Source organism: Diabrotica virgifera, chromosome 9 (assembly GCF_917563875.1).
Source record: "Diabrotica virgifera virgifera chromosome 9, PGI_DIABVI_V3a".
Taxonomy (NCBI): domain Eukaryota; kingdom Metazoa; phylum Arthropoda; class Insecta; order Coleoptera; family Chrysomelidae; genus Diabrotica; species Diabrotica virgifera.
The window spans coordinates 225,202,111-225,215,974 of NC_065451.1; the positions used below are offsets into that span (position 1 = coordinate 225,202,111).

Here is a 13,864-nt window from a genome sequence, read left to right on the forward strand (position 1 = left end):
CACTAGAGAAGATCTAAAACAAGAACTATTACTAACTTAAAAAAATAATCTTCATAAAAAACTTAGCTGAAGCAGCTATTAATAGTTTCAACCCATAGAAATCATCTGGGTAGTAAGAACAACACATCTTACAACAGAACTACTGACATAAAATGGACCAAAATTATTACTAACACACGCAGATGACATTGTAGGAAACAATGTTAGTATCGTAAAGGAGTCTTTCAACAAATTACAGATATAGACAAAAAACCGGTATAAGAGTTATTGAAAAGAAAACCAAATATATGTAAATTAATAGACAAAAGAGACGAGATAGAATAGTGCAAAATGTAACAATAGAACCACATTTTTATAGCTTTGAAAGAGTGGAGAGTTTTAAATATCTCTGAGCGACAATTACCCCAGATAAAGATATCACGGAAGAGATAAAAGGGAGAATTCAGGCAACAAACAGATGTATGTAGTATGTATAGCCTCCTCAACACCGCTAAATCCAAGAGTATAACACAAACATAAAAAATCAGGATATATAAAAAAGTGAAACTAGTAGTATAGAAAGTAGACACTGAAAAAAGAAATGAGAACTTTCTGATGTTTTGAGAGCAACATTCTCAGAAGGATTTTCGGATCCTATTACGAACCGAATATTAACCAATACCAAATGAAAACAATGTCGAGGTCAAACAGATGTCGAGAAAATAAAACTGAAAAAATGGCAAAACGTCGCAATTTTTTCGTCGAGCATCGATTTGTACAAAAATTTGGGATTAGGCTCATTTCCCCTCTAGTTCATTTTCTATATTGAGCCGTTTCCGGTACGCTTTTGGTTTTTTAAGGGTGAAAACTACCCCTAATTGTAAAAATTATAAAATAACATTTCAAACTTTAATATTGTCAACATTTGGCTCTTATTAGTTACATAATGATTGTTTTATGTTTTAAGATATAATATTTCAACCCTTACAACCACCCTTGTTGGAGCTATATACCTATAAAAAATTGACTTACCCTAAAATAATAATTTCGACTTGCATCGATTTACATAAAAATTTGGGATTAGGATCATCTCGCCCTGTACTTCATATTCAATATCATGCTCAAGGGCGTTGATTATTTTTAGGGGTGTAAACTACCCCTTTATTGTCAAAAATTATATAAAAACATTGTAAACTTTAATATGGGTAAAATTTTGTTTTGATTGATTAAATAATTATTGTTTTATGCTAAAGGATATAATATAATATTTCAACCCTTAATTTAATAACATTGCAAATATTATAAATAGATAATTTAATAGATCTATACAGAAAAAAGTAGAATTAAAGAATTATAAAAACATTTATTTACACAAAAATACGAATTTACAAACAGAGCAGCCGCTAACAGTTTGGACGCCCGCGTTCAATTCCAATTAAGCCGCCCCCTCTTTAACTATAACTATTTAGATTGGCCTTGCAGAAAGTCCCTTAGTTTTCTTACACAAATATGGGTGTGAAAAATGAAAAAGAATATACTTCACAAATAATAAACATTTAATAATGATAATTTGCAATACAATATTTTAAAACTATACATTAATATTCTTAAAAAATGGTTACAAAATTGTTTAAGTAAACAATTGCTTGTTTTAAAAATACATTACGAAAATGTACAAATTATAATTATTAACATTTAAAAAATAAAATAACTCAATTTGTAATTATTTTATAATTAGAAATAATGGTTTTAAGCAAAGTGATTTAAATAATAAAAAGAAACACAGCTTTAAAATTTAATAAATGAACGTGAAATACGGCCATACCGTATAATTTTCAGGGTCAACTCCTAATTGCATCAAAGTTTGGATTTAGGTTCTACTCATCCTCGAGTTCAAAGTTGAACTTGTGCCGTTGGTTGCTTTTACTTGGGGGTGAAAGTCACTTTTTCTCGGAGGTGAAAAAAATATACGTTTAAAATAAGTCCGGAAACAGATAAACTGACTAACTTTAAGCAACTTTTGTTCTATAGAGTTTTTTAACTTAGGTACTAGGTTAATTCAGTAGTACTAGAGTCATTTGCGACTAAAAATGTTTACTTTTCAACAAAAAAAAAACAGGTTTTCAGGCGGTTTTTCGCAAATACTCAAAAAGTAAGTATTTTATCGAAAAAAATATTCTTAGAAAAAGAGTAAGTAGCATATAAAAAATAACCAAAAAAATGGTATATTCGTAGTCTGTAGAACCAGCAAAAGCAAATTTGTAGCTCATAAAAAAGACGCTGTTATCAGTCAAATTCCAAATCGAATATTTCAACGTGAAATTACCAAAAAATGAAGCTCTTTTCGGGGAAAAACCCATTAAAACTTGTTTAAGGTGTTTACAAAAAGCTTTATTTTTATGTTTTATAAAAGTTTCTAGCATCAAAACTAAGCGAGTTTTGATGAAACTTTTCTTTTACGCTTTTACTCGTTCTACAGAATATAAGTAAAATTTATATAAGAATATAATTATTTTTCGATAAAATACTTACTTTTTGAGTTATGGTTTTTTTTAGTTGAATAATAAACATGTTTCCTCGCAAATAACTCTAAAAGATTGACATAGTTAAAAACTCTACCTATAGAACAAAAGTTGCCTAGAATTAGTCAATCTATCCATTTTCGGGCTTATTTTAAACGTTTGTATTTTCACACCTGAGAAGAGGTGACTTTCACCTCCCAACTAAAAGCAACCAACGCCTACGGTATCAGTCAAACTTGGAAGCAATTACTGGGGTATTAGGGTTAACGCAAATCATTTGCTACCTATATCAAAATGTATTTTATTTCGGTTAATATAATTGAGGAATGTAAGGTATATAGATTTTGTAATAAAAATTTTTAAAACTTCATTAATGATTTCATAACACACTTACCATAGTAAGATGCCTCAGTTTGATCGAATAATTAAGCTTCAGTCGCTTTAACACCACCAGAGGCGGATTTGAAGAATTGCCGCCCCTGGTCTATACACAATTTGTCGCTTTCCCACCGGCATTTTTTACTTTACCAAAATTTTCCGGCCCCTGAATTCTGCCGCCCTGGTCTATAGCCCATTCAGCCCCTATGTAAATCCGCCACGAACACTAATATTCAATTATTGTGTTATTTTTAAAGCATTCACAATAAATTCACAATCACAAAATATTTTAACTTTTTTTGAAATTTATAATCCACACTCGTATTCGTATCGTCATCAACTTGATGACTACAGAACAAGAGTTTAGGGACAAAAGCACAAGCTCAGCATCAATTAATATTTATTACCTATGTAAACAAATCCGAGTGGATAAATTAAGTGCTATTTTGCCTATATCGCAGATTCTGAATATAGTTATATTTTCAAACGTATGTATTCAGCTGTAATGAAATCAGATACATTAACAGAATTTTATAAAAAATAAGCTATTACATTTCCAGCTTACTTCTGTTCTGTTTGTTTGGGTTTTGATTTGCCGCCCCATGGACATGCCGCCCTTGTGCGGTGCACCCCTTGCACGCCCGCTTACGGCGGGCCTGTTAATAAGTACGTACAAATACAAACAAATAGTTTTTAGTCATCTTCCAGTATAAGAACCGGTTCTGTGGTATTAGTATATACATTGAAAATGCTATTATAAGCGGACTATTCAAATTTTTCGAAAACAAAAATTCGTTTTATAAACATAGCTCCTTCATTTTTGGCGATAAAAGTTTTTTCAAAAATGATTTTGTAGGATTTTTGAAGAGCTATAAGAACTATGTAAATTAAATTCTGTAAGAGCCCTTAGTTTTTAATTGGGGTGGGTTTAAAGGACTCGAATAAGGGGGTGTTTGCTCGTAAATAGAGGTTTTAAACAGTTATATCTTGCTAACTATTCACACTAATGAAAATCTATGCACAAGAAAATTTTAGTTATTAAAAAAGCTACAATTTAGTAGACTCTTTTCGGACATATTGTGAAGAAAAAGGTGAAAAATACGAAATTGTAAAAAATCTATTTTTCTTTAAATTTCAATATTTCTAAAATTAGGCCTTTTAAATAGGTCACACTTCTTGGTTGTATTTATAATGCAAATATATTAGAGAGTAGTTTTCTTTAGGTAGGTAGGTTCTTTTCACTGATTTTTCGTAGAGAAAAGCAGGTAGCGATCTTTTTTTGATCGTAAGTCGCTCAATTTTTATGCTAGAAACTTTTTATTATTTTTATTATTTGACTTTGAATATTTTAAATTATGCATTTGACGAAAAAAGCTAACCTTTAGCATGCCGTTTCTCGGTTCGTATTGGTCATAAAAATATTATTGCAAAATAATTTGGTTTGTGTTACTAAAAGATACAATTTTTGGTATCTACAGTTTTTTTTTGATTAAACGCATATTTTTCGAGTGATTCTCAAAAAACCCTCAAAAAGGTGGATTTTTTCGTCGAAAAACTGTTACTTTCAACTGCGAATAACTCGAAAAATATTAATTTTACGAAGAAAATGTAAAATACTTTTTTTCTTGGAATTACTTTTTACATCGATTTACATAGTTAAAATGTTATAAAAAATTCCCACCCCCGAGATGGGGTGGCAACCACCCCCAAGGTTTTAGCGTACAGCGGCATGATATAGAAAACGATCCTTAGGCTATTGCCTATATACCTTCTGTGAAAATTTCAAGTAAATCCATGCTGGACGAAAAAATTGCGAGCCAAAATGCTTCATTTACTGGCCTACTAGCGATATAGTCCAAGGGATTAATGCCTAAGATGGGCTGGCCATATCCTGTGGTTCCCTAATAATCCCCTTACCAATTTTTCTGGGAGGAAGCCCCGATATGGAGAAGACCCTTAGGGCGTCCACGAATACGATGGAGAGATAAACTATGGTCAGATTTAAGAACAATGCAACAATGGGGCTACCCACTGACTCAACTATCATGGAAGACCATTCAAGATGAAAGCGGGTTGTGCAGTCAGCCAATGTACTCACCCCGGGTTGTAATGCTAGCTAACGAGAAGAAGAAATAATTAAAATAAAACAAACAAGTGTTTAATATATTATTTATACAAATTAAAATAAATTAAAGAATTAATGTTTTTTCTCTTTGTCATCTTCCTTTGATTCTTTTGACTCACTTGAATAATTTGATTCCTTGTGTTTCTTATGTCTCTTTTCTTTAGATTCGTCACTATCTTTACTTTCTCCGCTACTTTGGTCCTTCGATTCTTCAGAGGAAGAATCGTATTTTATGAAGTCTTTCAAGCCCAACAATTCCGGCAAACCAGACAATACATCGTTCGTTCTATCTCTGTCAGATGTGCTCACATTATGGGTAACTCTTACTTGTTTGTTCGGGAACAGAGGAAAGTGTGATCCTTGCACTGTAGGAGTGCCATTTTTAAGTAAATTCAAGTCGCCGAAGTTGGCTGGGAGTAATCCGGTGATAGAGACTCCACTGACGTTGGTTTGAATCGGTATTGGGATTTGGGATAGGTCTATGATGGAGCCGTTGTGGGCTGGGTCGAAAAATGAAACATCGATTTGTTCATGGCTGAAACAAAAAAAAATGTTTTTAAAATTTGAACTTTGTAAGACATTAATCCAAAAATCTGATAGATTACTTTCTAATAGAGAATAGACTTTAATTTTCGCTATAGACTGTGATGCTCCTTATACCCCTCCTGTAGCCGGAATCCAAGATTCGGCAGGAGAAACATAAACCATGAGGATCACAGAGCTTTTCAAGTCATCAGCAAGCGAAACCCCTATGATATGCTAAAGAAAACACCTATACAATCTGCAATTCAACTTAAAACACACAAAAGAATAGGTACGTACAATGTATGAAGTCTATCATCATCATCATCACGTAGCGCTACAACCCTGGGTGGGTCCTAGCTGACTGTACAACTTTCTTCCAATTTGTTCGGTCTTCCATCAATCTAGGGTCAAATGGGATGTTCATTTTTCGGAGATCTGCTTGGATGTTATCTCTCCATCGCATTCTGGGATATCCGAGTGGTCTTTTGCCTGTAGGAATCTCCTCCCATATCAGTCTTACAAGTCTCTCGTTATGAAGTCTGCGCACGTGGCCTGCCCATCTTAGTCGCTGTGATTTAATTTCTTGGACAATATCGGTGTCATTGTAGAGTTCTTCTAATTCGAAGTTTGTTCTGATCCTATACTGGTTTGTGTTAATGTCGTGGTGAGGTCCGAAAATTTTTCTAAGTATTTTTCGTTCAAAACATCTGAGCTTTTATTCGTTTGATTTGGTCATGGTCCACGTTTCGCAACCATATGTTAGTACAGGTCTGACGATGGATTTATAGATTTTGATCTTGGAACTTCTTGTAAGATTTTTTGATTTTATAAGCTTATCCAGTGCGAATAGACAGCGATTTGCTGATTGGATTCTGTCTTTTATTTCTTCAGTAACATCGTTGTCAGTTGTCAGCTGTGATTACGGCCCCCAGATACTTAAAACGTTGTACTCTTTCGAAATTCAAGGTGTGACCGTCACATTTTGTCCTATCCTGTTTCTTCGTGTCGTTCTATTTATACACATATATTTCGTCTTCTCTTCATTAATCCTCAGCTCTACTTCGCTTGTTGCTCCTTCTACCTTGTTGAAAATGGCTTTTGTGGATACGATGGAGTCTCCCACGAGATCAATGTCATCTGCGTATGCTAGTAATAACTTGGGACCTTGAACCGATAGCAATTCTGTTTTTATTTCGGCCGACCTCATGGCTTTCTCTAATACAAGGTTAAAAAGTAGTGAAGATAACGCATCACCCTGTTTGAGTCCACTGTTGATTTTGAAGCTGTCAGACAGTTTAAAATTTACACGTACTTTTGATATTCCATCCTCCATACAGACTTTAGTCATCCGAATGAGTTTCTTTGGTATTGAGAACTCCGCCATGGCATTCCATACTTGGCTTCTTTCTACGCTATCATACGCCTGTATGAAGTCTATACCAACAACAAAAAGCTATATACGTGATAGTAGATATAAATGCAACGCTTAACGATAAACATTCTTTGATGTAGTGAAGTTCGATGGCCTATCAGTGGCAGAGGTGTACCTAATAGACACAGCATGTGTTTTATTGCTCTGGAGATATCACCCAACAAAATCGCGGTGGAGTAGCTATCATCATTAACAAAAAAAACAGAAAGATCAGTCAAAGAATTTAAAGCGATAACGAACTGAATTGCATTATGGAATTTAAACATCATTATAGCATAAGCACCGACATCGGATAGCACAGAGGAAGAAATAGATAGTTGTTATAATGCAAAACACTAGAAGAAACCAAAAAAGAAGAAGTTAATATTATTTTAGGCGATTTCAATGCGAAGGTAGGGAAAGGAAGAGATGGAGAAGTAGTAAGCGAATATATTATGTACTAGGAACACGTAATGAGTGAGAAGAGAGAGAGAGAGGCTAGTTCCAGTTTTGCAAGGACAACAAACTCATCAAGAACACATGGTATAAAGTGTGGAAACACCTGGAAAGTCCCTAGAGGTAACGGTGAGATGGTGCGAACATAGTAAGAAACCAGATTGACTACATCATTACATTCCAAAGGTTCTGTAACGTCATAGTATCGACTAAGTCTTACCCAGAGGCAGATATAGCCAGTAACCAAAACCTTGTTTTAGCAGACATGAAACTCAAACTAAAGAAAATAAAAATAGCCATTCAAAACACCTAGAATTATTCTAAGAAGACTACAAAACTCTGCCAACAGATCAAAGAACAAATACCAACACAAGGACGTGCAGAAAGTGGAGAGACAAGGACAACTTAACGCCACAGAAAAATAGAAAGGGTTAGAGAAGATCCTGAGGAATATTATATAAAAACAACTGGAGGGCGATACATCCCCCAAAAGCAAACAGTGGATAACATAAGAAATAGGTAACAAAAAAGAAAGAATTGATATCGGAAAGGAGGAAATACAAGAATAAAGACGAACAACAATAAAAAACCGTAAATAGAACAATCAAATAAAAAATCAACAGGTATAGCGATAGCGAAGGAATTGTGACAGTCAGAAAAATGTGCAGAAATAGAAAGATGAGAAAAATATCATGATAGCTTTAATATATACATGATAATTAAAGAATCATCTGACATATAAAAAGGGGTAATGGAAACATAATGGAAAAAAACAACAAAATAGTAATTTAAGGTGCAGAGGAAATAAATAGATAGGAAGAGTAGGTATATAAAAGAGCTATTTGAAGAAGACTAAAGAATGGAGACAAAAGAAACTACTGGATACCAGCCAGAATAAAGTAGTAAGTAGTATACAAATAGACAAATACGTAGAATACAAGGCCACAGGCTAGTAAAAATAGCAAGAGATAAATCATCATAATGGTCAAAGAAAAATATAGAGCAATAGAAATTCAATAAGAAAGCATTCGAAGATGGAAAAGGCCTAAGACTATCAAGGAAGAAGGAAGAAAAACAATAATAGAAGATGATATAGATTGTACTTACGTTTCATTGTCGAAGTTAGTATCATTTCCAATATCCGTCAAAATTCCAATTTCATAAACAACCGTTTTTATCACAAACCTACAACAAAAAAACAATAAGCCCATTTTGTCCATAAATTGTTTTACAAAACCTACAAATCCTTTCCGGTGCCGTTAAAATCCGTCAAATTTCCTTCGAGAATGTCAATTTCACCATTTTCAGGACTTAGGGGATCCACCGAAGAGCTAGATGTGACCTCTTTTGGATCTTGCGGCCCTTTTGGATCTTGCGGCCTATCCGGGATGTAGTCAAAATCGTCTTTCAGAACAGCTGCATCAAGCACTGTTGAAAGGATCAAGAGAGCTACAAACAAGAAAGAAAGCCGCAACATGTTTGGTGGATTTTGTGGCGAAAACTGCGACGAATATTTTCCTTATTAATCTTTTATATTTGCCGGATATAATTTAATTAGCATCAGCAACGTATGTATATTTTACGCATCGAAGATAAACATTTGTTAGAAGAGTGTTAATTCTCGCAAATGGTTTTCGACGTTTCTTCTATTATCGATAATTTAAATATCAGCCTCAGCATGAGTGAAAAAAATCTTGGAATTATTTCAAATCACAGGTTTCTAATTTTAAAGTTAAATGTCTATACACCAAAACACAAACATTCGTATTGGCAAAATATTTTCGGTAAGGAATTACTAAGAAACTTTCTAGTGATGGTCATCACCAAGTGAGTTTGTTTTTCTTGTTAACTTACGAACTTTCCTTTCTTTGTAACTTACGAACGTAACTGTCGTAACTTCTTCATCAAATTATTAACATTTTTTATCGTTACGCGTCAACCAAGCAGAGCCTATTTTAGTTCAAATCAGGCCCGAGGCACTACACAATTTATCGGGCCATAAATATAAACGAAATGAACGAAATAAAAATAAGATCGAAAAACTGAAAAATGCAGGTTCAATGTTTTTCAAAACTCTATCGAATGACACCAAACACGACACCCCCACCCCGGAAGTTGCGTGGTAACACAAGGAAAATCCCTACCAAAATGGAACACATATAACTTTTTTTGGTTTTAGAACTTAATCTTCACAACCTAATAGGTCCCCATGACGCTTTACTAACTGCAAATTTAGCATCCAAGACTCCCCTACCACTTGTATCAATTTATTGTAAAATATAATTTTCTATGTTTAAAATAGCCAAAGACGACAGACTTTGTTGATTTAGAGAATTTTTTAAATACGACTTTACTCTTTTTAGTACCACAATACCGAGAACGATTTTTCACCTGAAGAGTTGCTATTGCTAATGGGTATCGTTAAATAAATTATTGTAAGTAACGTTTATACATTTGTAAATGTTGATATTATGTTATTTTCAATCAAAAAGCTCATCATACTTTGCGATTTTTTAAGATATTAGATGTGCTGCAAATTTCTTTAAAATGTTTTAACTATTTATAATGGGAAATAAGCCACAATATTATTAAAAAATGATTTTTATTAACGTTTCGACGCCCAAATCGGGTGCCGTTGTCAAAATACAAAATACTATTAACATAAACAAAAATGTTGTTGCTTAGTAAAAAAATTCTTCTAATAATTTATTTAATTTGACTCATTTATATCGGCAATTCAGATACATAATATGATACATTTTAAAGTAGAAGACTTTAAAATGATATTGCCAATATTTATGAGTTGCGTTCCTGGGACGACTTTACTGAAAGATAGTTCATTCGATTACATGAAATCAACCCCAACTGAAAAATATCCGTCACAAAAAAATCATAGCATGTGATCTGTCTTTAAAAAGACAACCACATGCAACGGTGACATTAAAATTCTCGCGTTAGAGATCTCATAGTAAATCACGAGGGAAAACCAGGAAAAACCTCGTGATACTATCCCGACATGGTAAGTATTTGGTCTTACATTTAATTTACTCTCAAAATTAATACCAAATTCTGACTTTACTATAATTTTGTTTAAATTGTAAATAATATCAATAATACATGGATATACATATAAGTAATACTAAAATATAAAATATGTACTAACTTGACTATTGACTTACTAATTGTGGTATTTTCTTTCTATTGACTTCCTCTTTCAGTATGGGTATCCACATCCTACTGCATTCCACCGAGGAATTTGCGACACAATTGGTTTCGTTTAGCATAATTAGAGCCGCTTCTTTGATTTTTCTCTTTTTACTATCTGTTTCTTTCAGGACTATACTTGAATCTCTCCACTGAACTCTATGTTCATTATCCCATGCGTGTTGACATATTAGAATAAGTGAACATCAGTCTTATATTAAAAATAGAGAATTTGATAGATCTCAAATATGTCAACACGTATGGGATAATGAACATAGAGTTCAGTGGAGAGATTCAAGTATAGTCCTGAAAGAAACAGATAGTAAAAAGAGAAAAATCAAAGAAGCGGCTCTAATTATGCTAAACGAAACCAATTGTGTCGCAAATTCCTCGGTGGAATGCAGTAGGATGTGGATACCCATACTGAAAGAGGAAGTCAATAGAAAGAAAATACCACAATTAGTAAGTCAATAGTCAAGTTAGTACATATTTTATATTTTAGTATTACTTATATGTATATCCATGTATTATTGATATTATTTACAATTTAAACAAAATTATAGTAAAGTCAGAATTTGGTATTAATTTTGAGAGTAAATTAAATGTAAGACCAAATACTTACCATGTCGGGATAGTATCACGAGGTTTTTCCTGGTTTTCCCTCGTGATTTACTATGAGATCTCTAACGCGAGAATTTTAATGTCACCGTTGCATGTGGTTGTCTTTTTAAAGACAGATCACATGCTATGATTTTTTTGTGACGGATATTCTTCAGTTGGGGTTGATTTCATGTAATCGAATGAACTATCTTTCAGTAAAGTCGTCCCAGGAATGCAACTCATAAATATTGGCAATATCATTTTAAAGTCTTCTACTTTAAAATGTATCATATTATGTATCTGAATTGCCGATATAAATGAGTCAAATTAAATAAATTATTAGAAGAATTTTTTTACTAAGCAACAACATTTTTGTTTATGTTAATAGTATTTTGTATTTTGACAACGGCACCCGATTTGGGCGTCGAAACGTTAATAAAAATCATTTTTTAATAATATTGTGGCTTATTTCCCATTATAAATAGTTAAAATTGTAAAAATGCCACAAGAAAATAGCTTCAGAACAACATTCTTTAAAATGTGACACTTCTTCCACTAAATCATCAACATCGCATAGGCGTAGCCAGGGATGGTTTTGGGGGTTATAACCCCCCCCGTTTTGGATGTACTTAGAGCTCCATACGCTTAACACCATTATTATTCCATACCCCCCAGAGACCTTCAAGTATATGCAACCCCCTTAGGATCATCCTGGTTACAGCTCTGCAACATCGATGTCGTTCTCATAATATTCAGTAATAGTTTCACTATTGTCTATGAACAAGATATTAAAAATATCGTTTACTGAAATATAAGCATCTTTTCGTATAAATAGTTGCGCAATTAAAGTAGGTATCACAAATAGGTAAAAAACTATTTATTTTAAACGTTTCATGTTCTTTTAAAAAAAAATCGTTTCGGAAACTCTTGAATTTTCATCAAAAAATTGTATTCCGTTCTCAGGAAAGCTCATCTTTATATAAAACGCTTATTGGCTATAACCTTTTAGCTTCATTTTCAATTTCTGAAAATATTTTTCCTGATTTTCTGTATACCTACACGTTTGATTAAACTATTGTAAAGTTCACACATTACTGTAGCTTCTACTGGTTGCATTTATTCTGTCCATTTATAGTTTATTCCAAATCGTCGTTTTAAGAGGAAACAGTAGCGATCAACAGGTAGCCAAAACGCGTTCCAAGATTACGGCTGTAATTTTGAATATTTTTTCGAGATATTTGGCACACGTATTCGTAATATAATAAAGAATGGCAGTACAGAGCCCAATTTGAAAAATATATTATTATGTGGAAATTACTCTGTAATTAAATACAATATTAAAAAAACGAGCCTGTACCGCCATTAAAAAGAACAAAAAAATACATTTTCTTCAAATAAACTTTTTTATCCGATGCCTAGATTTTGTGTCATTTTGGAACTACTAAAATTTTTTATTTCATTAGTAGTTCCAAAATGACACAAAATCTAGGCATCGGATAAAAAAGTTTATTTGAAGAAAGTGTATTTTTTTGTTCTCCTTAATGGCGGTACAGGCTCGTTTTTTAATATTGTATTTAATTACAGAGTAATTTCCAGATATTAATATATTTTTCAAATTGGGCTCTGTACCGCCATTCTTTATTATATTACGAATACGTGTGCCAAATATCTCGAAAAAATATTCAAAATTACAGCCGTAATCTTGGAACGCGTTTTGGCTACCTGTTGATCGCTACTGTATCACCTTAAGAATAAACTAACGTAGGTATTCATTTTCCCTAATAAATCATTTGCTTCAATTGACGTCATCCTTTTTTGGTTTGACTCTTCGCTTAATTGGCCCAATGCGATTTTAAATGAATGAAATAAAAGAATTTTAAAAATTTATTTTGTTATTGCAATAAACATTTTTTAGTAATCTTTCCGGGCCCCATTAAAATGCGGGCCCGAGGCAGGTGCCTCATCGGCCTAGTAGTAAAATAGGCCCTGCAACCAAGAGATAAGAGCGCGCAATGGAAAAGCTAGATCCACCTTCAACCGAATGGGGGCCTTTTTCAAGAGCCACCACCACTCTCTTGGTATAATTGTAAGAATGCTGCGATGCTACGTCTTCTCTGTCCTTTTTATGGTGTTGAATCGTGGACTTTGAACGAAGATATGTGCAGAAAATTGGAAGCATTTAAGAGGTGGCTATATCGGAGAATATATGCTACCATACTGTCATCATGTAAACAAGTCGAATCATAGCTAAGTTGGTACCTAGAGTGTATTACATGGAATATTTTAAACATCCATGCTTAAGTTCGCATTTTTCGTCGATGTTTCCTTGACGGATTACTTTTAAAGGGTTTTTACCCATATATTTTTGTAATATTATATTTTGGTGGTTAGCATGTTAGATCACCTAAGCACTGATGATGATTGGTCAACCAATCGAAAACTAGTTCTGTGATGTTAGCGAAAAAAGCGCACAGGTTCGTTAATACGCTAAACAATGATGGAAACAAGCAACAGCAAATGCCAATGAGAGGCATGGCTAGAGAACTCACTACACATGCTGATATAGCAAACGAACTCTGTAAACACTACACAAAAGTGAGTAATATTAAGATAAATAAGAGGGAGAGAGCAAGACTGTTGCGCTATCCCCCTCCCCGGCGGATG

General features: G+C 33.4%; 1 protein-coding gene across 1 annotated transcript; it reads right to left on the minus strand.

Annotated features, from left to right (window-relative positions):
- Positions 1-5,021: 5,021 nt before the first annotated feature.
- On the minus strand, positions 5,022-8,920 carry LOC126890895 (uncharacterized). The gene is made up of 3 exons (XM_050660055.1): positions 8,638-8,920; positions 8,504-8,581; positions 5,022-5,539 (listed from the first exon to the last, which is right to left on the minus strand). The coding sequence occupies exons 1-3, from the start codon at positions 8,871-8,873 to the stop codon at positions 5,077-5,079; spliced, it is 777 nt and encodes a 258-aa protein (XP_050516012.1). The 5' UTR covers positions 8,874-8,920; the 3' UTR covers positions 5,022-5,076.
- Between the last annotated feature and the right edge of the window lie 4,944 nt (positions 8,921-13,864).